The 24992-nt window shown below is 54.6% G+C and overlaps 13 protein-coding genes across 13 annotated transcripts; 7 read left to right on the forward strand and 6 right to left on the reverse strand.

Moving 5' to 3' along the window:
- Positions 1-4: 4 nt before the first annotated feature.
- BAUCODRAFT_67965 (uncharacterized protein) lies at positions 5-1287 on the reverse strand (the record flags this gene model as incomplete). The annotated part of the gene is made up of 6 exons (XM_007677205.1): positions 5-598; positions 652-786; positions 847-933; positions 993-1051; positions 1121-1152; positions 1223-1287. The coding sequence occupies 6 exons, from the start codon at positions 1285-1287 to the stop codon at positions 5-7; spliced, it is 972 nt and encodes a 323-aa protein (XP_007675395.1).
- A 781-nt stretch (positions 1288-2068) lies between these two features.
- On the forward strand, positions 2069-3877 carry BAUCODRAFT_156042 (uncharacterized protein; the record flags this gene model as incomplete). The annotated part of the gene is made up of 2 exons (XM_007677577.1): positions 2069-2549; positions 2600-3877. Exons 1-2 carry the CDS (start codon positions 2469-2471, stop codon positions 3875-3877), a joined length of 1359 nt encoding a protein of 452 aa, XP_007675767.1. The 5' UTR covers positions 2069-2468.
- Positions 3878-4908: 1031 nt separating this feature from the next.
- On the reverse strand, positions 4909-5995 carry BAUCODRAFT_575245 (uncharacterized protein; the record flags this gene model as incomplete). The annotated part of the gene is made up of 1 exon (XM_007677578.1): positions 4909-5995. Exon 1 carries the CDS (start codon positions 5548-5550, stop codon positions 4909-4911), a length of 642 nt encoding a protein of 213 aa, XP_007675768.1. The 5' UTR covers positions 5551-5995.
- Positions 5996-7732, forward strand: BAUCODRAFT_448796 (uncharacterized protein). The gene is made up of 3 exons (XM_007677579.1): positions 5996-6407; positions 6469-6946; positions 7003-7732. The coding sequence occupies exons 1-3, from the start codon at positions 6168-6170 to the stop codon at positions 7458-7460; spliced, it is 1176 nt and encodes a 391-aa protein (XP_007675769.1). The 5' UTR covers positions 5996-6167; the 3' UTR covers positions 7461-7732.
- Positions 7733-8908: 1176 nt separating this feature from the next.
- BAUCODRAFT_448962 (uncharacterized protein) lies at positions 8909-9346 on the forward strand. The gene has a single exon (XM_007677580.1). The coding sequence runs from the start codon at positions 8929-8931 to the stop codon at positions 9268-9270; it is 342 nt and encodes a 113-aa protein (XP_007675770.1). The 5' UTR covers positions 8909-8928; the 3' UTR covers positions 9271-9346.
- A 1031-nt stretch (positions 9347-10377) lies between these two features.
- Positions 10378-12218, forward strand: BAUCODRAFT_67737 (uncharacterized protein; the record flags this gene model as incomplete). Its single annotated transcript, XM_007677192.1, has 2 exons — positions 10378-10685; positions 10745-12218. 2 exons carry the CDS (start codon positions 10378-10380, stop codon positions 12216-12218), a joined length of 1782 nt encoding a protein of 593 aa, XP_007675382.1.
- A 134-nt stretch (positions 12219-12352) lies between these two features.
- BAUCODRAFT_448965 (uncharacterized protein) lies at positions 12353-13008 on the reverse strand. The gene has a single exon (XM_007677581.1). It carries the CDS (start codon positions 12823-12825, stop codon positions 12487-12489), a length of 339 nt encoding a protein of 112 aa, XP_007675771.1. The 5' UTR covers positions 12826-13008; the 3' UTR covers positions 12353-12486.
- BAUCODRAFT_448966 (uncharacterized protein) lies at positions 13009-13652 on the reverse strand. Its single transcript, XM_007677582.1, has one exon. The coding sequence runs from the start codon at positions 13555-13557 to the stop codon at positions 13192-13194; it is 366 nt and encodes a 121-aa protein (XP_007675772.1). The 5' UTR covers positions 13558-13652; the 3' UTR covers positions 13009-13191.
- Positions 13653-14336: 684 nt separating this feature from the next.
- On the reverse strand, positions 14337-15195 carry BAUCODRAFT_448988 (uncharacterized protein). The gene has a single exon (XM_007677583.1). It carries the CDS (start codon positions 14996-14998, stop codon positions 14765-14767), a length of 234 nt encoding a protein of 77 aa, XP_007675773.1. The 5' UTR covers positions 14999-15195; the 3' UTR covers positions 14337-14764.
- Positions 15196-15392: 197 nt separating this feature from the next.
- On the reverse strand, positions 15393-16142 carry BAUCODRAFT_68708 (uncharacterized protein; the record flags this gene model as incomplete). Its single annotated transcript, XM_007677264.1, has 1 exon — positions 15393-16142. The coding sequence occupies one exon, from the start codon at positions 16140-16142 to the stop codon at positions 15393-15395; it is 750 nt and encodes a 249-aa protein (XP_007675454.1).
- A 2791-nt stretch (positions 16143-18933) lies between these two features.
- On the forward strand, positions 18934-20362 carry BAUCODRAFT_138665 (uncharacterized protein). The gene is made up of 4 exons (XM_007677584.1): positions 18934-19042; positions 19096-19602; positions 19654-19743; positions 19802-20362. The coding sequence occupies exons 2-4, from the start codon at positions 19149-19151 to the stop codon at positions 19918-19920; spliced, it is 663 nt and encodes a 220-aa protein (XP_007675774.1). The 5' UTR covers positions 18934-19042; positions 19096-19148; the 3' UTR covers positions 19921-20362.
- Positions 20363-21414: 1052 nt separating this feature from the next.
- Positions 21415-23586, forward strand: BAUCODRAFT_33079 (uncharacterized protein). The gene is made up of 6 exons (XM_007677055.1): positions 21415-21508; positions 21576-21657; positions 21711-22021; positions 22076-22656; positions 22713-23319; positions 23373-23586. Exons 2-6 carry the CDS (start codon positions 21596-21598, stop codon positions 23468-23470), a joined length of 1659 nt encoding a protein of 552 aa, XP_007675245.1. The 5' UTR covers positions 21415-21508; positions 21576-21595; the 3' UTR covers positions 23471-23586.
- A 769-nt stretch (positions 23587-24355) lies between these two features.
- On the forward strand, positions 24356-24826 carry BAUCODRAFT_40197 (uncharacterized protein; the record flags this gene model as incomplete). The annotated part of the gene is made up of 1 exon (XM_007677136.1): positions 24356-24826. A coding segment is annotated over one exon (471 nt), but the record flags the coding sequence as incomplete, so codon positions are not given.
- Positions 24827-24992: the final 166 nt, after the last annotated feature.

Raw genomic sequence — 24992 nt, forward strand, 5'->3', positions numbered from 1 at the left:
GCCCTCACCCGCCGCTCGGGCTTGAGGATTCGGCATGCTCACGAAGGTCAACCCTTAAAGCAGTCTCTAGGTCAAGATTGTCGAAGTCCGTCACCTTGGTCCAGTCCCTAGATTGAATGGCAGGGATGCCACGCATTTCCTGGCTGCCGTCTACCTTCTTCCGCTGAGTATAATCAACGTGCTGGAAGTCGCCTCGAATGTTGTCACTCAGTACACTGCCCATGCGTTCTAAACGATACTGCTTCAAGCGATCCAATGCCGTTTTGAAATCGTCGAGAATGATCGTGTCTGTCAAGCACTTGAACACAAACGCTATCTTCCAGAAAGGGTTGATGCCATCTGGCAACCCAGGTCCTGAAACCACGTGTGTAACGGCCAGGATGTCGACAACGATGAAGCAGATGCTCACAAGCATAGATCCCAGCAGCACGCCGAACCGTGGCGAAACTCGAATAAGCTCGACGACACCAAAGTCGTAACGCGTCTTGATATTCCAGAACAGGTTGAGCGCTGTAAAGATCCACCACGGGTCGCGGAAGAGCGCCTCGTAAGGCCGTGTGTATACGAAGAGATTGTTAGTGTCGCTAAAGTACAGGAACTACAGACTGCGGTTAGTCGCAACCTCTGTGGCGCAGCCAGACGGCTACGTACGTTCGCAGCAAGCTCGAGCACCCAATACGGTTGGACAAGTATCACGGTTGTGATATAGAAGATGCTTGCCCACCGCGGCAGTAGGGGCTTGTTCTTGATCCACGCGATGACATTATGCAGGCTCCAGCTGACATTCTGCGATCACAATCAGCATATCCGCGCCATAAACGCCTTGCTTTTCAGGGTATTGCCCACCAAGAAGATGGCTGTTACGCTGAGATACCAGTTGTAGACCGGCGGGTCCGTGAAGATGAAAGTGCCGTGGAACATGCCAAATATCAGCTTCACAAGACGTCAGTCTCGGTATGAGCGTGTCATGGGCTTTCGAGGGTGCATCGCACCTCGACGAGAATAAGCTTGTGCAGCAGCACTTTTCGCCGCATATTGGCCGCCGTTATGCCTGTAATTGGTCCTCATGGTGAGCAGCTAACTCGGCATGCCGACGCGTTTCACGTGAGCTACGACGTACAAGCCATGATGACCAAGGATCCGACCATGAAGCTATAGGATGAGTGCAACCGTTAACGATGTCTGAGACAAAAGTCGACGCTAGAGCCTTCCAAATGCTTACCCTTGCGCCCATGCTTCAATGATCAGACCCTGTGGATCTGAAGGCTTCTGGACGTTTAAAACCATCGTTGCAACTGGAGCTAGCTCAGTGGCGGTTCGAGATCAGTCTCGAGAGCTGCGCAGCTTCAAGACTGGGGTTCAGATAAATACTGCGCGTTCCAGTGCATAATTCAGCTGTCGCTCGTGCCAGAGCGGCATGCTTCGTCGTTGTGCTGAACAGGATGTGAGTGAGAGGTCTTCTAGATGATCGACAGAACTGTCAAGGCTGATAGATGGGCAGCAGGCGGGGCCCCGCGGACGGCTGTTGTGGCGTTCTGAGAACAGGTCATGCCGAATGCGCCGAGTTGCGGAGAGCATTGGCACAAATTACCTGCACATTCATGACGAAGGCAAGTTGTCCTCTTTCCAAAGTAGTTTTCGTCCTGTTGCCGAACAACGTGCTGGTCGCCGAATAGTCTCTCCAAAGCTTGCATGCTTCCATTACAAGCGTGGTAATTGGAAAACTGCCAGGCTCAGCGCCGCAGCACGGTCCTAGAGGCCATTCTACAAGGCGCCGTGTACTTTCCAAGGACGCAAACGAGCAAATGTTGCCTTATTGCGTGATACCACCACAGGATGTTGGGATACTGATCGTCCTACAGCCGCGCAGCGTCTCCCTTCATTGTTACAACAGGCAGTTGTGACTCGACGTCGTCCAGTCGAGATGACAAAGGCGGAACGTGAAACATTCTGTCTACCATGCGGTACACAGTAGCGGCAGGCCGTTGCAGACAGCCATAACCAGAGTGGGGTCGATATTGTCCCTGCGTGGGCATGATGCACGGTGCCTGATTATGGACCTTCCCTGCCCGGCGAGAACAAGATGATCGTTACTCTCGAGTACTCCTGCGACCACAACACTAGGCCGTTCTCAGCGCTGCCATCTCCTCAAACAGTACCACATCATGACCCGAGAGGCTGGGAACGGCGATAGCGTTATAACATTGCTCACTCGCTGCGCATACTGAAACCCAAAATAAGGATCGTAGAACCTGCGGGGCTGATCTGCGGATGACTGCCTCATTCGTGCGCTCATCACTAATGTTAGGACTCCGCGGTGCGCTTCCATAGTTGTAAGATCAACGCCGTCCACCTTACCGAGGCTTGTAATTGCACCATTGGGCAAGTGGCATTGTATAACAAAGTAGTATGTCTCTTCCTGTGTAGTCACACCAAGTCCAAACCATCGCGCTACCGCTGGCATTGCTATGGCAGTCTCCGTGCCAGTGACACCTGCGCGGAGGAAGCAAGTGTTAAGAGTCCTCTTCATTTCATTACTTCTTGATCTGGTACGCCTGCTTCTTCACAAGGAAACAACATTGTCTGACTGTTGCTATAGATATCCTTCACGTTCATTCTTCCGCTCTTCCCAAAGCTCCTCGAGTTCTACCGCGATGTCGAGACACGGTCATCGGGAACCTTATTGGCACGGATATTGTACGGGTTGAATGCCTACAAGAACAGCTTTGCGAGACCGATCAATGATCGATATGATATTGTCCTGCTTGGAGGCGCGATGGGTTCCCTCTTCTCGCTTTGCCAAGCTGTCGCGTCTCCGGTCATTGGAACGCTGTCGGATCGGTATGGCAGACGGACGGCTTTGCTGTGGTCGATGATGGGAAACATTGCTTCAGTAGCATTGTGGTGCGCTGCTGTCGACTTCAGGACGTTCCTAGCAAGTCGCGTTGTGGGTGGGTTAAGCGAAGGCAACGTACAGCTTGCGCTGGCTATCGCTACGGACATCAGCAACGAGCAGGAGCGAGGCAAGACCATGGCTATGGTAGGTGCATGCTTCAGCATCGCGTTTACGTTTGGTCCGGCAATGGGTGCAGCACTATCGCAGATTACAACAGTGGCTGCGAATCCATTCGCAACAGCTGCTGGTGTCTCGCTTGTCCTGATCGTCACGGAGACTGTATACTTATACTATGCTCTGCCGGAAACGCATCACGCCGTACAGCCAACAGCGAATGGCAATGTTAAGGACAAGCGAGAGGCACCAGCAGGAGAGCGGACAAACAGTCACGCATTGCTCAACCTCACCCACTTCGCTTTTGTCCTTTTCTTCTCGGGGATGGAGTTCTCGCTGTCGTTTATGACCTACGATCTCTTCTCCTACCAGTCCGGACAAAACGGACGTCTACTTGGCTACATTGGCCTGGTTGCTAGTATTCTACAAGGCGGCGTAGTTCGTCGTATGCACCCTTTGCGCGTGGTCCAACTGGGCGTTGCCAGCTGCGCCGCGGCCTTCTTCATGCTGTCTGGTATCAGCTCAGAGCGTGGACTATACGCAGCGGCAACGTTACTGGCCGTCACAAGCAGCACCGTCGTCACCGGTCTGAATAGCTTGTCGAGCTTCGAGGCCGGAAGCGAGGAACGAGGCGAAAAGCTCGGCAACTTTCGAAGTTTTGGCCAGGTTGGTCGCGCCCTAGGTCCACTCATTTCGTGCACGCTGTACTGGTGGGCAGGACGGCACACGGCATATCTGGTCGGTGGCAGCGGCATGTTGCTGGTTGCTGGTCTGGTGTTTAGCGGCTTGAAAGCGCCGAAAGGGCTACAAGCTGCGCCAAAGGCTTCTGTGTCACAGGCACAGGAGTCGACAGAGAGAGATCGATAGCACTTGGTATAACACTTGGAATTACTTGTCATATTTTCTAAGGCCTTGCTCCTGCAATGTGCGAGGCACTAAGCCCAAGTGGGACAGTCTGTTGACATCCATGAAGGCTAACCGTATGCTTGAAGCTTGTGGGCTTATGCGTGGACCAGTCAACTTCCGGGTCGGCGCAGTATAGCAGGCAAGACCTTTGGTGTCAGAGCTGATGTGATGGTAAGCATCGTGCTTTAAGCTTCAGGGCTCGGAAATATCCCTTGAGTGCTCGTCCTGAGATACCCTGCCATGAGACCAGCAATACCTGCAACCCTACCAGCATCGGCTGCCTCTAAGCACGCAAATATCCGTATCAGATACCGTCAAATGCAGCCCGACCACGATCCGACCACTTGCATCAGCTGTGCACAACTGTTCTAAGAGTGTTCAAGAGAAGGGAAGGCGTGCCGTCTTTGAGCCACCACCCCGACTTCGACACCGAGAAGTTCGAAACTACGGTCACTCCAAGACTTCCAGCACATTTAGCCGGAAAGGACGCAGAGACACTCCAGCAAACAAGCCGACGCCACCGTCATTCGTCGTGGAGTGCGGTCGTCTTCTTGATGTTGTTCTCAATCATCCTAGGTATTGTCGTGGGCAGCGGGCTCGCAGTCGCATTCATGCAAGGATGCAAGCCCAGGAGCATCCATGGGCGCGGGAAAGGCCTGGACAGGATCATGCCGAGCCGCACACGCTTCGAGTGCACTGGCGATATGATAGGATGGGCAGTCAACAGAGCCTGAAGGTGATGGGCCAGTTTGAAGTGCAAGTTGACTATCGTGTCCGAAGCGGAAGTCGACAATGAGAGGCTGACTTTGGACCAACAGATGGCGGTTAGTCTCGCTCCAGCGAAGGCGCAGAAACCGATGTTGCAGCACATTGGACCGGCTACTATGGCCTCCTGTCGGTCGTTGTCAGTCCGAGGACGTGCTGTACGATTGCACCGTCCTCGCACGGCTCATCGCCGTAGAGCGAGCTTCACAGGGGCAGCATTTCCACGCTCAGTCGAAGTCGTCGTCATCATCTTCTGCTTCTTCGTACTGCGTTTGCTTCTTACGCGCACCACCATGAACTCCGTTGCCCACTTTCGCTCTCGTAAGCACTCCACTGCCCAACAGCCTTGCCTCCAGCTCTCTGGCCGTGAAACTGTCGGGCTTGTAACCAATGCCTTCGAAGCCCACAATGCGGTCCGCACTCACGCCGTCTCTGAAGGCTATCACACACGGCAGAACTTGAATGCCAAGCTTGACCACAAGAAATGGCGCGTTCTCGACGTTGATACTCACAAACCGAGCTTCATAGTGCTGCTCAGCCAGCACGCCAAGCTTCTCGTCCATAATGCGGCAGCGAGCGAAGTCGGGCTTCTGGAAATGCACGATACATACTGCCGTGGACGTAGTAATGTCCATCAACAGCTTCTCGTCCTTGATCTCGGCGTAGGTGCCATGTTGGCTCTCCTTCAATACCTTCGCCCGCGACAGCTCTGCTTTAAGCTGCTCCAGCCTACGCTCGCGTAGACCTGAGAAGGCATGGTCCTGGGATTCATCTTCTAGTTCCGCGAACAATGCATCCTCGTCCTCATCGTTGATGTCCGTGTGGTGGCGGTCAACTACGCTAGCTACGCTCGTGTCAAGAGTAGCCATGGTGTGTGGGCGTAATGATAACGGCTTGGCTGCGTGCAGAACGCGTTTGCATGCCACGCTAGCGGCAGATTGCCGGTTTCAACATGTAGGGCTCCACAGTACGAGATTCCGCCAAGCGAATACGATCGTGTAAAGTTGCGTTGGGTTACAGTGCAATACTGAACGACACGGCTGAGATTTGAGGGGTATATAGGGTTGCAAGGTGGCTTGCGTATGGCATATGTTCTCAGCTGGCATAGTGTAACCTCCCATACCAGCATGCACAACACCATCCCGGAAACAGACAAGGAGGCGTTGATTATTCGGGAGAGCCGCGAGTAGTATGGGACCCTGACAGGTTGACCCTGGCAGCGACTCTCCCTTTCCGAGGTGATGCCAAAAAAAGACTTGAACACCTCAACTGCACTGTCTTGTTATTCTGTCACTCCTTCCATTCGCACGTTGTCGCGCACAACGCAGTAAACGGTGTAGAGGCCATCAAGACGACGACATACGTTGGCCCCGCCTCCTCCCTCCGCCGCACCACCCAGTATTGGCAGCCTCCCACCGTCCGCTCATCCCTTGCGCGTCACCCACCAGCTTCCGCTCCTTTCCCGACCTCACCTTATTTGCCCAAGATGGACGAGAAGAGGAGAGATGAGAACCTGGAGATGGGCGAGAAACTGCCCAACGGTCACTTTGAAGCGCAGCCGAAACCCATCATCCCAAGCATGCCGGCCGCAGCGAGCAGTCTCAACAACAACCCCACCATCAGTATCCTCGCCTACTGCGGAAGCAGTATTCTGATGACCGTCACCAACAAATATGTATTGAGCGGCACGAACTTCAACCTGAATTTCCTTCTCTTGGCCGTGCAGGTAAGTCAAGCCGGATGCAGCATGTCCACTCAGGCATGAAACCGGCTGACACTTCGTCCAGTCTATTGTATGCATTATTGCCATTCAAAGCTGCAAATCCGCCGGCGTCATCACTTACCGTGACTTCAACACCGATGAGGCTCGAAAGTGGTTCCCTATCTCGCTACTGCTGATCGGTATGATTTGGACCTCCACAAAGGCACTGCAATTCCTCAGCATTCCCGTGTACACCATCTTCAAGAATCTGACCATCATTCTCATCGCTTACGGCGAGGTGTTATGGTTTGGTGGCAGTGTTACTCCGATGGCTCTGCTCTCTTTCGGTCTCATGGTGCTCAGCTCTGTCATTGCCGCATGGGCAGACATTCAGCACGCTTTGACCGCGTACAGTGGAGATGCGGTGACTGGCGAGGCGGCTGCTAAGCTCAGCACGCTCAACGCGGGCTATATCTGGATGATGCTCAACTGCTTCTGCTCCGCCGCTTATGTTCTTGGCATGAGGAAACGGATAAAGCTTACCAACTTCAAGGACTTTGACAGTAAGCTCCAGCTGGCTCTTCTGATGCGCATAGCTTTGCTAACGGTGCTGTTCTAGCGATGTACTACAACAACCTCCTCTCCATCCCCATCCTGGTCCTCTGCTCGCTCTTCCTCGAGAACTGGAGCAGCGCCAACCTCAACCTCAACTTCCCGCCTGAAACCCGCAACTGGATGATCGCCACCATGATCATCTCCGGTCTGTCCTCCGTCTTCATCTCGTACACTTCCGCCTGGTGTGTTCGCATCACATCATCTACCACCTACAGTATGGTCGGCGCCCTCAACAAGCTCCCCATTGCACTCTCTGGCCTTATCTTCTTCGACGCACCATTCACGCTGGCATCTGTCAGCGCCATCATGGTCGGCTTCGTCAGTGGCCTCGTGTACGCGGTGGCGAAGATGAGGCAGCCGAAGCCGGGCGCCGCCACGGGTACGCAGGATGCAGGCAAGGGCGGTGTCCTGCCGACGACGAGCGCGAGTGTGCAGAGCATGCGGGATTCGTTGAAGTCGTAAAGCGGCCACTACGTACTGCCATCGGATCCTGCATTCAGACGGCAGCGCGGCGGATTATGTCCGTGGTCTGTAATAGAGGTTTAGGCGCATCCAGCTGATTGTGCGACGATTGTGGAAGACTGATCGGGCGAGTCCGGCTGGTTTGCGACGTAGTGGGCTCGATCATGAACGGCCTGGGCGACTCAAGCTACTAGAGTCAGTGCAGACACTGCGGTCTTGACTGAAACGGCGTTAGGACATGGTTTATACAATATCTGCATAAGGGTAAAGGCGTGGAGTACGGTTAAGAGGTGAAGGCTTGGAAGATCTGGCACACAACTGACAGGCTCTTGTAACACTGGGAAACGGTTGTTGGATAGACGTTATCTTTGCATATGTATTCTGATACAAAGCTATTTCGACACCACACCCACTCAGGCACACGGTGTGAACGGATCGAACCATTTTTGAGCTGCACCAAACCCGGATTATCATAGTCATGACATACTCGTCAAAACACGCTACAGGGCAACTCCACCTCGCGCCGCTCTGGGGCCCTGAAGGATGCAGACAAGCGTTCGCCCAAGTGCTCGCCACCCTCTGCGTCTTGCTCCAGTCTCGATGGGCCGGATAAAGCCCAACAACTGCGGTGTTACGCTGATCTTCTTGGCGGAGCAGTTGATTCCTGCCTCGCAGCCACCTGTGTTCCGAAGACAGACGACCTGATGCTGTACTCGTGATCTCCCGTGCAATCAAGACTCAGAAACTGCCAAGTCTATGCGGCTTGGCTTGACCTCTTGGACGAGGGTAGAGTGAGGAGACGGACGGCATTTAAGGCATCGGAGGGGCGCATTGTCTGACACATCTTGTCTGAGCAGCGCAACCATTCTACTGTCGGCGCTGCATGCTAGCCGAGAATACGAGCCGCACTTGCAGTAACGTGCAGACGAAGTCTGCAACTTTGCATGGTAGCGAAGTATCCTCCGCCTGAAGACATGGGAGAATCTGCATGTCGGACTATTTGCACATGGACAAGCCGCATTAGCTTATGAAAAGCTCCGGGGATAAACTTCGAGTGCTTGATCTTGATCTCCCAAGCTTCCAACGCTTGCAACTTGTCATCTCCAAACTGTTGAGCTTCAATACCGTTCCAGAGACGGCTGGAAGCATTGGTGAGCCAGATCCAACGTTGGAGTCGAACGTGCGAGTGATCCACAGAACCTGCTACCTCTCATGGCAGCCCATCTGCCTTTCCGACCCTAGGTAGGGCTTCATTCCTGGAGGTCGCAAAGCGCACGACCGTCCGTGTCCGATGAGTGGAACACTCGAAGCAGAGGAAGTTCGTCACCAGTTCAGCCGGGAATAAGTTGACCAATACGAGGCTGTACGGGTAAGATGGCCCTCGCGGGACAATGAATTTGTGTGGTCATCTTTGAGGCTCACCGCGGGAAGTGAACCCTGCGCAGACCTGACTTGGAGGATTCCGAGCATGCGGCCTCACGCTAGGGCGCGTGGTAAACCGTGCTATATTTGGCATGGATTCCCCACACAACCACAACTTCTCCTCTTCTTCTGGCTGCGGCGCAGGAATTTGATGCCTTACTTGCACATACGAGTCCAAAGGCACGCATCTTCCGTTAGAGTCGAACCGCACGCCAAAGGTCTCCTACGTGATCGCAGATTCCGCAGCATCTTGAGGTGCGCACGGATACGAGGGTCGATGTCGGAGCCTCATCCGCTAATCGATATTCCACCCCTGCCGAAGGCCCGACCTTCACCTCGCTTGGCGTGCACAAGCGTAGCCTTACCGCTAGTCCAACTTCCTGATTGAACGTCGACTGATCCAGTCCTTACGGTTTGCCGACCAAACGGCTTGCATTGCGACCCACCGTTTCACACGCGACTCTATTGACTACGACATCGTGAATGCCTGCTTGATTCTGTAAGCCGTTTATGGCACTACGAGCCTTCCTTCGAGAGCCCAATATTGTCTTCTGGGGCCGATTGACAATACAAGCCTTTCACGCTGGAGCCATCGGTCCCGACCTTCCGAGCGCAACAGACGTAGCAATCGGGTCGATCGAGCGATGCGGCGATTGACATGCATTCTGTGCAACCAGCGGACGCGAATGGCAAAGCCATTACACTGAAGCTCCCAGAGAGGGTGAACTTTCGAAAATGGCAATCATAAGCTTGCACCTATCTGAAGCCGCCAATAAAACCTTGGTAGCTAGTGAGGTTCCCGTATCCCGTCAGCGCCTCACCTTATGACATGGCTACCTACCTGTCCAGAGGTAGCAGCCAAGCCCAGATGCACCGTCGATCGTTGCATGTACCATATTCTTCGCTTACTCCGTCCTCTCACCCGACCTGCCCACCGGCCGCGGAGCATGGCTCCACCTTGTCCACGTTCCAACAAGGATCAGTCCACTCTGTTTTGATATATTGTGTTGCTGACCCGGCGGTGGCAAAGTTCTCCTATATGTGTGTACTCGCACATTTCGCGTCGCATTCTACATGCTTCTAGGCCGCTTCACGACCACTGCCACTCGGCTGTTTTGATTGGGGAAGGATCCACGACACTCGCTTTGTGCTCTGCTCGACCACCTCTGCGTCATTTCGGCATATACTATCTGGTACACAAAGGCCACTGTAACTCTACTCGAAACCCCCTCGGTCCCTTAGTTACGAAAGTGCGGCCACTGGTCTGTCAAGACTGTCCAACAACCCCAGCATGGCTCGAAGATTACTACGGAATGGGGCACTGCTCTTGCTCTCCAGCTTCGCGGTGGCGGCACCTAGTCCGCAGGTCGAGTACTCGACAGCTGATACCAATACAACTGGTAAGACGCCAGCGACGACAGCAGAGGCCACGCTGGCCACCCCTGTACCATCAGCGTTAGGCGGAATTGCGTCTGCTTTATACTTCAGCCCAGCCATGATCCCCAAAGGTCAAGCACTCATCCCAAAGCTATCACAACATCAAACGAACGGCAACAGTAATCTCGGTTTACTAAGCGCACCCCGGCTGCCACCTTGGCTAGACGGCCCATTGCCGCAAGGATTTCCGTGGGGATCAAACACAGCACAGAACACAAATCCCTACACCAGCCCTCCAAACACTGGCGTGACGAGATACTACACCTTCCACGTTAGCAGGCAAATAGTCAACCCTGACGGAGCGTACAATGTCTCGGGCATCCTCATTAACAATGCATTCCCTGGCCCAACCATCTCCGCCAACTGGTAGGTTGTTCGATTGCACAAGTTGGGATTGAAACCATAGCTGACACTCTTTTCGCCAGGGGTGACTGGATCCAAGTGGAAGTGTTTAACGATTTGACCGATGAAGGCACTTCTTTGCATTGGCATGGTCTTTTGCAGCAAGACACACCGTGGTTCGATGGCGTTCCAGCCGTACAACAGTGCCCCATCGCACCTCAATCCTCGTTTACATACCGTTTCCGCGCTGATTTATATGGTACGTCGTGGTATCACAGCCATTACAGTGCGCAGTATGCGGCTGGTGCGTATGGTGCGATGATCATCTATGGTCCAAATGGAACTGCCCAGTACGATGAGGATATGGGCCCAATTCTGCTCTCGGACTGGTTCCATACGCCCGACTACTTTGACCTGGTGCAAACAGTGATGGCTCCAGCGGCTGAGAACCTTTTCCCTCCGGTCTCCAACAACAACCTCATCAACGGCAAGATGAACTATCCCTGCGCAAATTCTACAAACCCAAACTGTACGCCAAACGCAGGGATTTCGAAGTTCAATGTCACAACGGGCAAGACTTACCGTCTTCGCCTCATCAACTCTGGAGCGGAGGGTCTCCAGAAGTTCTCCATCGATGGTGCCAAGCTTACAATCATCGCCAACGACTTCGTGCCCATCCAGCCGTATCAGGTTGATGTCGTGACTTTAGCAGTCGGGCAACGAAGCGACGTTCTCTTCACGGCTACTGGCAAATCAGGCGACGCAGTGTGGATGCGATCAACGCTAGGCACGAACTTCTGTAGTCTTAACGACGGCATATCTCCCGTTGCTATGGCAGCCATCTACTACCAGAACGCCAACATGACAGCTGTACCTACGAGTCGGTCCACCGTGTCCGATGCCGCTCTGGCATACTGTGAGAACGACGACTTGAGCTTGACAACACCGCTGTATCAGCTAACACCGCCATCCCATCCGGACACCTCGCAGGTCATCAACATCACCTACCAAAGCAATGGCACCCACAACCTCTTCTGGATGAACAACTCCACTTTCAGGGCAAACTACAACGATCCGGTGTTGCTTGACGCCAAGCTCGGGCACACCAAGTTCCCGAGCGAATATAATGTCTACAACTTCGGACAAAGCAGGTCCGTCCGCTTGGTATTATACAACTGGGCACCAGCGGGTGCGCATCCCATGCATCTTCACGGCCACAATATGTACGTCCTGGCGAGCGGAACTGGTATTTGGGATGGGCAGATCACCAACCGTAACAACCCCCAAAGGCGAGACGTCATGCTCTTACCGGGTATGCCGAGCGCGACTGAGCCGAGCTACACCGTGATCCAGATCGACATGGACTCGCCCGGGGTCTGGCCTTTCCACTGCCACATTGCATGGCACGTAAGTTCTGGACTCTACATAAATATCCTCGAACGTCCTCGTGACATTCAGAACGACGTGTCGATACCGAGTATCATGGCGCAAACCTGCCGGGACTGGAGTGCCTGGACCGGCGATCATATTCCAGACGAGATAGACTCTGGGTTATAGTGGGCTTTCGCTCTTGTCTTGTGTATGGCGTTGTACTACGGGTGGAGCATTTGGAGGGGCGTTGTTTCGAAAGCTTGTACAACAACGAGACACGATGGTATGGCAAGCAGACCATCCGCTAGCGATCTAAATCGCGACGACACTAAAGCTGCGAGCCAGCAAGAAGCATCCGGCTTTGGGCATATACGGGGCGGCTTCGAGTTCGAGCAATGGGATACCAACGACGGAATACATTACCGCCTATCTTCCATGGCCCGTGATCTCAATCTCAACCCTCGTGATGGCCCGCCGCTGCTAAGGACGCCGATAACGAGTTGTATCTCCCGTGTCGGCATTGAAATGGCGTTGGATCCATGTGGGTCTTATAGGAAAAGCTGATGGCTGAAGAAGTTGCTTCCAAATCCGACATCTGGTCACGTATAGAGATGGACGGCAACCGGACGACTGTATCTTGGGCACGACCGACACACGACGAGGCTATAATAGAAAAGTGTCTAATACTGTTTAGCAGTGCGCGAGCACGGTGCTGACAGCACATCTCATTGTGGCGTTTGAACGTTCGCCAAAAATCGGCAATATGGAAGCTTGGTTGCCAGCAATCCAGCATCTCGTAGTCGGATCCCTTGTCAGTTGTTGCCCAAAACGCTGGTATCGTCGCTACAACCTGCCGAAGAATCAATATACCAATCGTAAAGCCGCTTAGTATAGTACTACCTGCGCGGGAACGGGCTATAACCGCAACCGAGGCGATCTAGCATATATAGAAGTCGCGACAGTAAATACTGGACTTTGTCGTTCACAGTAGACGTGGAAGCCTAATCGGGCAGATAGAACAGGATGGCTAGTCGAATCCGAGATGTGCGGCGAACGCTTCTTGGGTAAAGCGGCGTGGGGATACGACTATACAACATCTACATAAGAACCGGGCGTGGAGTATGGGTTCTTGTTCTGAAGGATACTGAGAGCTTCTTAGTCACATGTCGAAAGGAGAATCAACTCCTTCTTGCTGGTCATCAGGGCTACTTCTTCTGTAAGAACTGCCGGTCTTTGTGAGATGGCTTGCCCTCGAGCCATAGAGACATCTTCCTTTCTCCTCATCTCTCTCTGCCGGCCGAAGCACCTCCCATTCCACCGCCATCAGCGTCCTCTCCATCGGCGGTGGAAGTCTCCTCATTATGGTCAGCCATGCCGCCGTCGTCCCTCTCGGCGTAGGCTTCGGTAGTAGCGGCGTCAGGTACTTCATCAATCTTGCTGCCATCGTCCTTTTGGGGGAGACTGTCTTTGTACCGCCAGCAGGGCGGCCTTCACGGCTTCGGTGAGGTACATTGTTCTGTTTCATCGTCCGTATGGTTGAGGACGACGTAGGTTAGGTGCGGGTCGACCTGGATCACGTCGTGCATTCCGAACGCGGCGCGAGATTCCTCATGAATGCGGGCGATGTTCTCGCGGGTCGTCGCCCTCACCGCGGTTCCCGAGGGCGCAACTAACCACTACCCGTAAGAGACACTCAATAGCTACTACCTCCCAAAATGGATGGGGAGAGCTTGTCTAATAGCTACCAGCATACTCCTCTGGGTGCGGCCGGCGGCGGCGGCGTGGATTCCTTAGCTTTCAAGGCTCGCTCAACCAGCACATCTACACTTGGCCATCTTGTGATGCGCTCGGCTAGAAGGAATACAACTACCGGCTAGACGTCGGAGTCGGCAGGGATTTTGGCAAAGAGACTTCACAGTGAGTGTAGTGGTCGGAATCAAGGCGGGTTCGGCTTATCTAACCTCTCCATTTCCGAGATCAGCATTGTGAACAGCATGACCGTTATCCGGTACGTTGAGGTTCGACAGGATTAACGCGTTCTTTCGCCGCCCCAGAGGAGAATGATGCCGGTAGCGTCACGGAAGATAGTTCTTGCCATACGCTGATACAGAAACAATGATCGAAATTCATGGCCCGAATCCCAACCTCAATACTCTGCGTCCGCTACTCATGAGCCCCATGACTGGTCCCTGGCTGCTAGCCGTTCTATTGCCACACCTCTAGATTCGTCAGCGAATCTCTCCAAGTGTATTCACCTCCCAAGCATTGTCGGTGCCGGAGAGAGCACATTACTGTCACCGCAGCCTTAGCTCTGACAATGTCCTTGGGAACATCGCTTACAGCATAGGCTGCTCCGCTGGTCAAGATACATGCGCCTGCCAGAATCGCTGCACAATCCGTAAGATGGAGACTGGACTAGCATATCCGTCATGTCATAGTATTGGAGACTTCAGTCGGCGACATCCCCACAGCGGTTGCTGCGCAGCATGCTGTCATCGTCGCTACTACCAGCAGTTGAAGGATTAGAACAACTAAACGCATAGCCGCTTTCAGTACTGCGCTACACACGCAGGAACGGTCTATGACCGCAACCGAGGCAATCTACTGAGGTAGCGCACAGAATGGATCCGAACCCACATTGTTCACGGGCAGACGTTAAAGCCTAATCGGGCAGGGAGAACGAGAGGACTCATCGACCGATCCGGGGGAAAATGCGAGTCATGCACCCAACGTCAGCCACTTGCGAATACATGCATGAGGATATCCGATCTTGAAGCACTGGTTCGTTTGCGGTATGCAAGCGCCCCTGGACACTGATAACGATCGCTGGAGCTGGCGTCATTGCAGCTGTAAACACATAAGGCGAGGACGTCCGCGGAGATGCTCTTGGGTACCGAAGCCTTATCTCGGCGACGGAATAGGAGCGTCACGTGTAAATGCTGTATTTGCCCTCGTTGGCAAAGCATAACATGCGGTCTGAAGCTGGTGCAGATATTCGGATCAGTGTATCCGCATTGTCGGCTCGTTGGGGAAGGCACCCTTCTGACAAGCGACAAGACACAAGCTCAATGGAGATGATACAATAATCAGCTCGGTGGAGAGCGCACCACATACCCTTTGCATCGGCAAACATGTAACGACACAGATGCTATTAAGGGTACTTTCGAAGGCAGTTGCCAAATGTCAACTCTGGACGGTAAGAGTCTTCGTGCACAGTGTTGTGCTTGCAGACGTAACTTTTATGATCTACAATGTCAGCTGTGGTAAGCTGGGGTATCTTTCGCGAGAAACAAGGTCAGGTACACCACCCAGTGATGATACATCTCCCATCGAGAACCACATCGATGTCCCTTGCCACATCTACGCGAAAAGCCGTTCCGATACATCTTGGAACATTCCTTGTTGCATCGGTCCCATCGCCGAGCTGACCGGAGCCCCAGGCATTGAGGCGTTGCTCACAAGGCTGTCTCTTCGTGACTCTGCGGAGTGTGCTGGAAGCGCGTATATATTGACGTTGCTGATCCTTCGGTCTTTGCCACGCCCTTTAATGCCCTTGTTGCAGTTCTTGTAGAGACTGCCGAAGTACTCCCACATCTCCTTCTCCCAGCTCTCCACTACGTCGCCTTCTCTAATGCTCTCGAACCGTGCCTTCAATCGCCGAATGGTCTCCACGTGGAACTTGTTCTGATGAGACTTCAGGTTGCCAAGCTGTGTGAATTGCTTGTCACAGTCGTCCAGTTTACAGGTAAAAGGTTTTGTCGACGTATGAACGATTTTATGCGCTCGAACGTTGCCGTGCTGTGCAAAGGTTTTACCGCAAATGTCACACTGATACGGCCGTTCGCCAGTATGCCGACGCTCGTGTGTCTTTAGGTTACCGAGCTGGCTGAAACGCTGTCCGCAGGTCGGCTCTTTGCAGACGAATGGCTTGATGCCGGTGTGAGCGCGGGTGTGAATCTCTAAATGCGTTTTCTGGTAAAACGCCTTTCCGCAGCCGTCGACGTTACACTGGTATCGCTTCTTCGACTTCGGTGAGCTGTGCGGCTCTGCTGGTCTTGGTTTATGGCTATCCCGTTGGTCTGATCCAGACTTAGCTTGGATTGTCCGCATAAGGTTGTCAATATCGGTTGAGAACATGATAGGCTTCGCCTCATCGGCGGAGTCGATCGGGCTTGACGTGTCTGGCGACGACGAGGGAGCAGTAACATCGCTCCATATTTGGGAAGGTATAACTGGCGACTCCTCCTCGGATTTGATGTAAGGCTCGCTATCGGTGCTGCTGTAGCTGTCATGTCGCGCAGCTGGGACTTGTACACGCATCTCAGGTGCCATCGTCATCGCTGACGGCCAACCGAGCGACCCGAACGAGGCGCCGGCTACGAAATTGCTGCCAAAACTGTACGGATCGGCGAACGCAGAGTCCGGCAGCGTCGATACATCGGACAGGACCATGTTGCCGAAGAGGTCATTCTGAAACAGTGTAGGAGGATTCATTGCCATCACTGGGGGCTGTGGTTGCTGCGATGGCTGACTGGGGTGCTGTAGATATGTCATTGATGCCGAGGCTGCAGCGGCGCCCGCGGTTGCATCAGGCCGGAATGGTGTATTGAATGGAGATGCGAAGCCATTGAGGTCCATGAAGTTATATTGTGCTTGACTCATTCTCCGCCGTAGCAAGTCGCTTGGCGTTTGAGGCGGGAGTACTGCTGCCATACTCGCTGTATTCTAGCCTACGGAAATGTTGAGTCCAGTAGCCAGTAACGGATTCGATATTCGGTCCCAAGGTCGACGCATAGACCAGCAAGAAGACGTCAATGGCGTTATATGTACAGTGTATTTATCACAATGTTGAGATATTGTATCAAAACCACACCATGCTATACGTGAAGCAAATGCCGAGGACGTATACGGAACCAAAGTACCGGGAACTTTACGCTCACCTGGCGCTGGGATCATATAACAGTAACGGCCAGCCTCCATGCAGTGAGGATGTGCCACTAGGATGACGAGCGATTGTGTGGGGAATCACAGCGACTTCGATCCCGCGTCCCTTGAGGCTAGAGGGTCCCATCTCCCAGGGAAGGCGAGGGCATGTAAACGGTGGGAGTTAGCGAGTTAGGTTTGGTTAGCAGAGCGGGATGAACAGCGTAACCGTATCGCGATGTAGGCGCAAGCCGTCTTGACGGCCAGTGGACGGTGGGCGCCTCAGGCGGCACAGCACTTCCGCATGCAGAGGCGGCACGAATATGATGCTAATGTGCAGGCAAGCGAACAGTAGTAGTGACGGCTCTTCTCCGGCCGTTAAGAAAGACGGAGCTTTGTCCGCTTTCAGCAGTGGTCGTCGATCTATTGAGAAGCTCTCTGTCAAGCCTCTGCCTGCGGGCCGCGATGCGCGTTGCAGTGCAGACAGTGGTGAAGTGAGGAGGACAGGCGGGATCAACACGTCCCTCACACTTCTAAGGTTTGAGCGTACGATCGGCATGCCGCCAAAGACCGAGGTTCATTACAGTCTGGTGTTCGCAGCCGAACAGATGCACGAGCATAAAGTTAAAGTTAAGATGTTACCGTCAGCCTCGTAAGCACTTGACAGTTCCGCCGAGTCTGGCAGGAACGTAAGGGTTAGACGGCGATGGCTGCAAGCCAGTGCTTAGCGAACTGACAATGTGATAGGCTAGCCGGCACCTCGTGCTCACAGCTCAGTGTTCTTGTCGCTGCTCTTACCGCAGTCTGCATAAATTAGCTCTGTCTCTTTTCGTGCCCGACAGTCGAAGGCGTGATGTTCGTGGGATCTCCGATTCCACGCTGTCGGTACCAACTCGTCCAGATTTGGTCCGTCATATTCTCCACTCCGTTGCAACAGGGCAAGTCAACGTCACGCGCACCAATAGGAGCGCTCGCCTCGTCTAACCCAGGTCAAGGCAGAGCCACGAGGATCAGCGCGAGGGCAAACCCACGCCTTCGGTGCGCCACAGTCAAACCTCACCTCAGGCATTACACATGACTGTCAAGCCGGAGAAGCACACACTCGCGGAGTTCGCGACAAGGCCCTTGCTAATAAGTCAGCCTTGTCCCTTACGCGCGCCACGCTGCGAGCTCTTCACGCTCGAACGCGATCTAGATGCGCCTTTTCCAATTGCACCCTGAGGGCAGAGTCCTAGTGTCATGGTATTGACAAATGCATCGTTGCTTGCCCTCATGAGCCGCACGGGCATGCAATTGCGTATTCCATGGTCAGGTGCGGTTTGGAAAGACCGGTGGAGTCCTGGCTGGTGGTGGGATACCCGAGGCCGAACGATGCCGAAACAGCTGCCTCAACGAAGCTTCCGATGAATCCGATCTTAATATTCTTTGATCATCGGGCGTGCGTGGGGTTTCAACGGCTAAGGCTCGGGAGATTGGAAGTACCCACCAAAGCAGATCCTCAAGATTTGCGAGCCGCTGAAGCTGCCATGGCTGCTACCGGCGTCCTGAACACGGGCTGAATGAAAGATGATCTACAATATAGCCGTAACCGGCACGCATGCTGCAGCTCTGCGATCGAAAGTAGATATCCCTGTGGATTGCATGGGTTCATCGTTGCGATGCAGATGCCAAGAGGAGAAGACGACACGCGTTCCATCACCATGCATGATGGCTCCCGGACAATGTCTGTCCCGCCTCTGATTCAGCCATTAGATCGTGACATGGGAAACGTGCTCACGGCTGCTGTGTCCCGTACAGAGAGTGTAACGGCGCTCACTGCACGCCTACTGCCTGTCTTCCCCAGTTTCTCTTCACCGTATCGTGTGGACTGAATGTAGCGCCTGTTTTTGTTCAGCTTAAGCGCTGCTATCATACCAACTGAGCTCATTGCAGAGACCAAGTCGTCTATACCGCTGAGCTTGGTTACATAGCGGCGGCACCGCGTCGCTGGCCTTGCGTTGCTTCCGGCTGATGCAAGTCTACATTTCACCAGTCTTGAGCAAGCCCGACAAGCTTGCCGCTGGAGAAGTGTACCTACCACCTACAACGTAATCACTCCCAACCATATCGCACGCCCTCTCCCAGTTCTCATTCGTGGGAGACGCTTTACAAGCGCACGCAGTAAATCGAGCACACCGCAGCACAAGCGCCCAGATGCCGCCCCGCCAACCGCACGACCCCTTCTCAAACGCACCTCTCCGCCCAGCGTCAAGCAACCCATCCCTGCGCGACCGACAGTCTCAACAAAGTCTCCGTTCCAACGCCAGCAGTACTTCGGCTCGTTCACGCCAACAGCGTGACCTGTTGGCGCCGTCACGCTCGCGCAGACCAATAAGTAGGGCCGCACAAAGGGTGGCTGATGAGGTGCTCGAGGATCCCGAGTCTGGCGAAAACGCCGGCCAGAGTCCGTCCAGATCGACTAGGCAGGGACAAGGCTCGCCTGATTTAAGGCATGGCAGATCGCGCGCGCGACAGCAGCAGGACGTGGAACCGGACATTGTCAATCGACAGGCAGACGGCGGATATCTAATTGGTATAAGTGCGGCTAACGACGGGCTGCGGTCAACTATGCTACCACAGAGCATGGTGGAGAGCGAGGAGGAAGCCGGTGAGCTTTGGCCAGCGGAGACTTTCATCCAGAACTGACACTCATATACAGCCAAGGACGCATACTACGCTGCTATGGCGCGGCAGTACTTTGCTTCAGGGATAGCTGTGCAAGGACGAGGAAGCAAGAAGCCCCAAGAAGGTCTTCTAAACATAATATAAGCTGAGCTGGAATGAGACAAGCTGACGAGTACCCGCAGACTTGGAAGGAGAAGCACACAACGCTTCTATGCGGATGCGTGAGCTGGCTCGCCAGAAGCTTGATGAGGAACGATGGATGTTCGAGCCGCAGGATCGCTTTCATGCACACTTTTCGTGACATTGTCCGGTGCCGAGGAGTACTGCACGTCTCTTGCAAAGGCACCCAAGTGCGGAGAACGACCCTGGGACGGTCATCTACACCTGAGAATTGACGGCGGCATGCTGTCTCCTTACGTAAGCCGTTACCAGATATACCAAACGTACTAAGACAAAGCGATCATCGGATGCCACCCAGTGGCTGGACGTCAGCGCCTCAGCTGCGGTATTCGAAGTGGGTGGATCTGCACACAACTGCTTTCTCTTTTAGCGTCAATTTCTTAAAGGGTGCCGTAGGGCGTCAAAGGAAGCTCTGCCACCGACCGTATCCATGGGAGAGGTTCGTGCACTTGACCTGCTATTCGACGCATATCGTCTCCATGCCACAGCTAGCTAAGACGGACCAGTCGGGTATGGAGTAGTTACGTGCAACGGGGATGTTGTGCCGCAAACACCGTTGACACTGATATCACGCGTTACATTGCGTCGACGTTGACAGCGTCGTTGAAGCCTTACCCTTCTCAGCCGTGATGGGAACCAGCTAGATTAGTCTATATTTCGAAACTCAGTGTGGGGTCGCTGGGTCAATAATGGAGCCGGGTCAGTGCGGAGGTATGCATGATGTGTCGCACATGGTACACGACCTTCGTCCAAGTCAAACACTGCAGAACCCGGACACCGCGGTCGAAGCATTGGCTGGTGGTGGAGGATGTGCTCATGCCGGCTTGTGCAGCGATGGTGCCATTACCACCGCCAAGCGTACGGCGACCAGTCCGTTGGATTGGGTGCAACCGTCTCCGCGTTAGACGGTAGGTGCCCTGTATATTTAAACACGACCACTCGCGTCAGTTGGGGAACAGTCATAGGGTCAGCAATGATCAGCCCATCCGACGATTGACGTGCTGTAGCCTTCGCGCAATACACTGTTCTGCAACAGGGCTTCACGAAATAGCCGAGCGCACGAAGTTAAGCTCGTGAACCATGCAGACGTGGCTGGCGGGAGCGGTGGGTCTGCCGTGGGTGCATAATGCTCCGCAGCGCTAAGAGGGCGCTCCCATGGCAAAGTGGCCATGGATGCGGAACAGCACAAAAGCCTGCGACCCGGCCAGCCTGTCGTTTTCGTCCCCTCGTGCCTTCTTGCGTGCTTGTCGGGGCAGAACACGCTTCCTCGATACATCGGCTGCTCATTGCTCCGCCTTACTTGCGACTTCGCGACAGGGTATTGAAGGCTTATAACAGCAGTCACCGCCCAAAGCCCCAGTCGCACATCATTCTATCCCTTCTTGACTGCGACGGCTAGGGTGGACGGGTTATCAGGTGACGGCGGGCTTGCGCAAACCATCGGCAACTGGACGTCGCTTTGACAATACCGCAACAGTACTGCGCTCACGTCCACGAGCGATCAATGCCCCCCTATATACATCAGGCACGGTAGACTACATCAGCGCGTACTGCGCGTTCTCCTTCCTGGCGAAGGAACGATATGTTCCACCCTCAACGTCCGGTGCAGCAGCCCGGACAGCCGCCGAACCGCCTGAATGAGCTCTTGGATCAGGTTCGAGCGGAATTCGACGCTCAAGCTCACCGATCCAATGATTATGACCAGCAACGTAGGTGGTCTCACGTGCGCTACGAAACGTCGACCTTGATTCTGAGCGCTGACAGGGCTCCTACCAGTTACCAATCAGCTCCGTGAGATGGAGCTGATCAACTCGAAGATCAATCAGCTCGAGTATACACACCAGAACATGAAAGCGAGGTGAGTGTGGTGCAGTCACATCTTGATCGAGCACATGCTTATACTCAGTGAAGATATGAAGAGGAGATCGCACGTCTTCGCCATGAGCTGGAGCAACGTGGTGGACCGTCTGCGGGTAATCACAGCGGTCCTGCCCAGCCTCCGCCTCCTGCCATTGGCCATGGGCCAGCGAACCTCTTCCAAGGCATTATGGCAGGCGGTGGGCAAGGTGGACCCGGTCTCGCTCCGCCGCCGCAGGAACAGCAAGGCCAACCGGGTATGCCGGGACACATGCAAGGGCAAGGTCCACCTGGTCTGAATGCGCCGCCAGGCCCTCCTCACAACCCGTTCGCCTACGGCCAGCCGCAAGCTCAAGGCATCAATGGTATACAGAACTCATAGAAGCGAGTCTACAGGCAAAAACATTGACTTGTAGTAGGCTATGGTCCTCAGCCACCGCAGCCCACCGCTTCGCCAGGACCCGGCAAGCCGCGTGTCGGTCCTCCACGCTTAGGTGGCCCAGCGACGCCGCAGCAAGCGCAGATCAATCCATATCCCGGCTCTCCGAGTGTGGCGCGACCAACACCACCGCCGCCGCCGCAGCAGCAGCAGCAGTATGCGACCAACATAGATTTTCACTACACCCCAGCACAGCTCGACCAGATCGGCAACCAGCTGAGTGATCTTGAGATGGAGAAGCTGCCTCCAGAGCTCAAGCGACAGGGCGACGACTGGCACGCGGTCTTCAACCCGCGTGTGCATCGACGTCTGGACGTTGATCTGGTGCACAGTCTCGCGCATCAGAGCGTAGTTTGCTGCGTGCGGTTCAGCCACGACGGGCGCTTCGTCGCCACGGGTTGCAACCGTTCTGCGCAGATCTTCGACGTGCAGACTGGCAAGCAAGTATGCCATCTGCAAGATCACTCGACCACACAGGATGGCGACTTGTATATTCGCAGCGTGTGTTTCAGCCCTGATGGTAGATTCTTGGCCACAGGTGCGGAGGACAAGATTATCAGAGTGAGTCGCACGAGTATACATCAATCACTCTGTACCTGCTAACCGATCCCTCACAGGTGTGGGACATTGCGGCCAAGCAGATCCGCCACAGCTTTGCAGGCCATGACCAAGACATCTATAGTCTTGACTTCGCCTCCGACGGCCGCTACATCGCCTCGGGCTCCGGCGATAGGACCATCCGCCTTTGGGATACCCAGGAGAACCAGTGCGTGCTTTCGCTGTCCATCGAAGACGGCGTTACCACCGTCGCCATCTCCCCAGACGGCCGCTTTGTGGCTGCTGGCTCGCTGGACAAGAGTGTCCGCATCTGGGACACGCAGACGGGTGTGCTGGTCGAGCGCACCGAAGGCGAGCAAGGACACAAAGACTCGGTGTACTCGGTTGCCTTCGCACCCACTGGCAACCACCTCGTCAGCGGTAGTCTGGACAAGACGATCCGGATGTGGAAGCTGAGCAACCCGCGATCGGACCCGAATAGGGGAGGGCATCCGAAGAGTGGAGAGTGTGTCAGGACGTTCGAGGGCCACAAGGACTTTGTGTTGAGTGTGGCGCTGACACCGGATGGAGCGTGGGTATTGAGTGGAAGCAAGGACAGGGGTGTGCAGTTCTGGGATCCAAATACTGGCGATGCGCAGTTGATGCTGCAGGGGCACAAGAACTCGGGTAAGCTACATCGTTGCCGCGCTATACATACACACGCTGACATTCCGACGCAGTCATCTCGGTCGCACCAAGCCCAATGGGCGGTCTGTTTGCGACTGGATCCGGCGATATGAAGGCGCGGATTTGGAGGTATTGGACCATCAACGGCTGAGCATGCGATCTCCGCCGCCCTTTTGTCCTTGCACTTCATGCCATGTACCATTGGACTCTTGTATCTTACCTTGAACTCAGTGATACAATATATCTGCACCTCACGTTCTACTGTCCCACCGGCACTCACTCTAGATGACTGAAACTCTGAAATTGCTGACACTGGCGGCTGCGCTTGGCGGGTTAGGCGGTGCGGGCGAGAAGTCAGGGTTAAAGGACGAGGCGGACGGTCATGTGTGGAAACACGGTGGTGTGGCTTACATTCTTGGACCAGCATGCAGTAGCCATCATCTGGTATACAGTGGTACATTTGAAAAAGTAGCACAGAAACAGGTTTGGACTTTTACCACTATTAACGCGCAACGGGGCTGACTCGGCTCGGCTGTGCAATCCCGTCTCTCCTTCGCATAAGGTAGCTTCTCAAGCCGAACAACATGCATCTACCTCTATAGGCGGACAACAACCCACAACCAGCAGACTATAGAGACAGGTTGGCATCGACGGGTTTGCTGCAATGGAGACACTGCATAAGCTTGCCGGCGTGCAAGATGCGTCGCGTGCGCAGTCCACCTCACCTTCACCCACGCCCACACCGGAGAAGGAGCGCACTGCCTCGGCACCAACTGTTGACGGAGATGGAGGCGCGCAACTCGCGCACCGTGGCTCGCGCGCAGCTCTACCGCTGAACCGGCAGCCGAGCCACAAAAGCTTCAAGAGCTCACGACACACCAGCCGGCGCAACTCGGCCGTCGCCGTGCCGGACGACTACCCAGCGCCTCCGCCCCTTGATCCGTCGCTCGTCGACAAGGAGCTGGGCCAGCACGTGCAACCTCAGGCGCCTTTCCCGAGTGGGCGCGCATCACACGAACAAGGTAGCGTGGGGACAGAAGGCACGGAAGACTACGCATGGGGACCTTCACACCCGTGCTTCCCACACCCTAACCCGCATTGCGCGCCGGACAGCGAGGAGTTTCGCACGACGCGAGTGGTGAGGGTCAAGCGCGACTGGCTGGCCAGCGGCGATCTGTATCCGCAGTACGCGAATATGTACCCGGAGATTCTCGATCCGCTCGTGTCGGACTCGGAGTTTAGATTTCTCATTGCCAATCTGAATGCGCGGTTGAAGGCGGCGTTCGATCCGTTCAGCACGAGGGCATGGGTAGATGCTGTGGTGTCCGCCTTGACTGGCTTTTTGTGGGAGGATGCGGGTATGACAGGGGTGAAGAGCAGGATTAAGAGCATGGAGAGGTGGTTGGATGATTGGAACAGAGAGCGAGAGGCGGAGGGCAGAGAGGTAAAGATCGTGCAGGTGAGACGAACCGGCTTCATGAGTCTCGATTTTATTGTTCCGGACCCCGGTATTGAGGAAGGCAGTTGGGGCAGGGAGGATGATGGTGATGTGTGAGCTCCTACTTCCTCCTAAACATCCCGACGCAGCATTGTCCCTCGTGTCCGCTTCAGACACAGGATGTGGCGAAAATGAGATGCTATGCTTCCAAGCCGGCCATGCCTTACTATGCACG

Source organism: Baudoinia panamericana (assembly GCF_000338955.1).
Source record: "Baudoinia panamericana UAMH 10762 unplaced genomic scaffold BAUCOscaffold_5, whole genome shotgun sequence".
In the NCBI taxonomy this organism is placed as follows: Eukaryota; Fungi; Ascomycota; class Dothideomycetes; order Mycosphaerellales; family Teratosphaeriaceae; genus Baudoinia; species Baudoinia panamericana.

Excerpts from the sequence above, each read along its gene's own strand:
- BAUCODRAFT_448966 (XM_007677582.1), bottom strand. The coding sequence starts at position 13,557 with ATGAAACAGAACAATGTACCTCACCGAAGCCGTGAAGGCCGCCCTGCT.
- BAUCODRAFT_33079 (XM_007677055.1), top strand. The coding sequence starts at position 21,596 with ATGGAGCTGATCAACTCGAAGATCAATCAGCTCGAGTATACACACCAG. Across the intron at positions 22,022-22,075 it reads GCAAGCTCAAGGCATCAATG|GCTATGGTCCTCAGCCACCG; the intron begins GTATACAGAACT and ends GACTTGTAGTAG. Across the intron at positions 22,657-22,712 it reads CGGAGGACAAGATTATCAGA|GTGTGGGACATTGCGGCCAA; the intron begins GTGAGTCGCACG and ends GATCCCTCACAG.
- BAUCODRAFT_138665 (XM_007677584.1), top strand. The coding sequence starts at position 19,149 with ATGCCGCCCCGCCAACCGCACGACCCCTTCTCAAACGCACCTCTCCGC. Across the intron at positions 19,603-19,653 it reads GGAGAGCGAGGAGGAAGCCG|CCAAGGACGCATACTACGCT; the intron begins GTGAGCTTTGGC and ends ACTCATATACAG. Across the intron at positions 19,744-19,801 it reads AAGCAAGAAGCCCCAAGAAG|ACTTGGAAGGAGAAGCACAC; the intron begins GTCTTCTAAACA and ends GAGTACCCGCAG.
- BAUCODRAFT_448988 (XM_007677583.1), bottom strand. The coding sequence starts at position 14,998 with ATGCTTTGCCAACGAGGGCAAATACAGCATTTACACGTGACGCTCCTA.
- BAUCODRAFT_448962 (XM_007677580.1), top strand. The coding sequence starts at position 8,929 with ATGCGGCCTCACGCTAGGGCGCGTGGTAAACCGTGCTATATTTGGCAT.
- BAUCODRAFT_448965 (XM_007677581.1), bottom strand. The coding sequence starts at position 12,825 with ATGCTGGATTGCTGGCAACCAAGCTTCCATATTGCCGATTTTTGGCGA.
- BAUCODRAFT_448796 (XM_007677579.1), top strand. The coding sequence starts at position 6,168 with ATGGACGAGAAGAGGAGAGATGAGAACCTGGAGATGGGCGAGAAACTG. Across the intron at positions 6,408-6,468 it reads TCCTTCTCTTGGCCGTGCAG|TCTATTGTATGCATTATTGC; the intron begins GTAAGTCAAGCC and ends CACTTCGTCCAG. Across the intron at positions 6,947-7,002 it reads CAACTTCAAGGACTTTGACA|CGATGTACTACAACAACCTC; the intron begins GTAAGCTCCAGC and ends GTGCTGTTCTAG.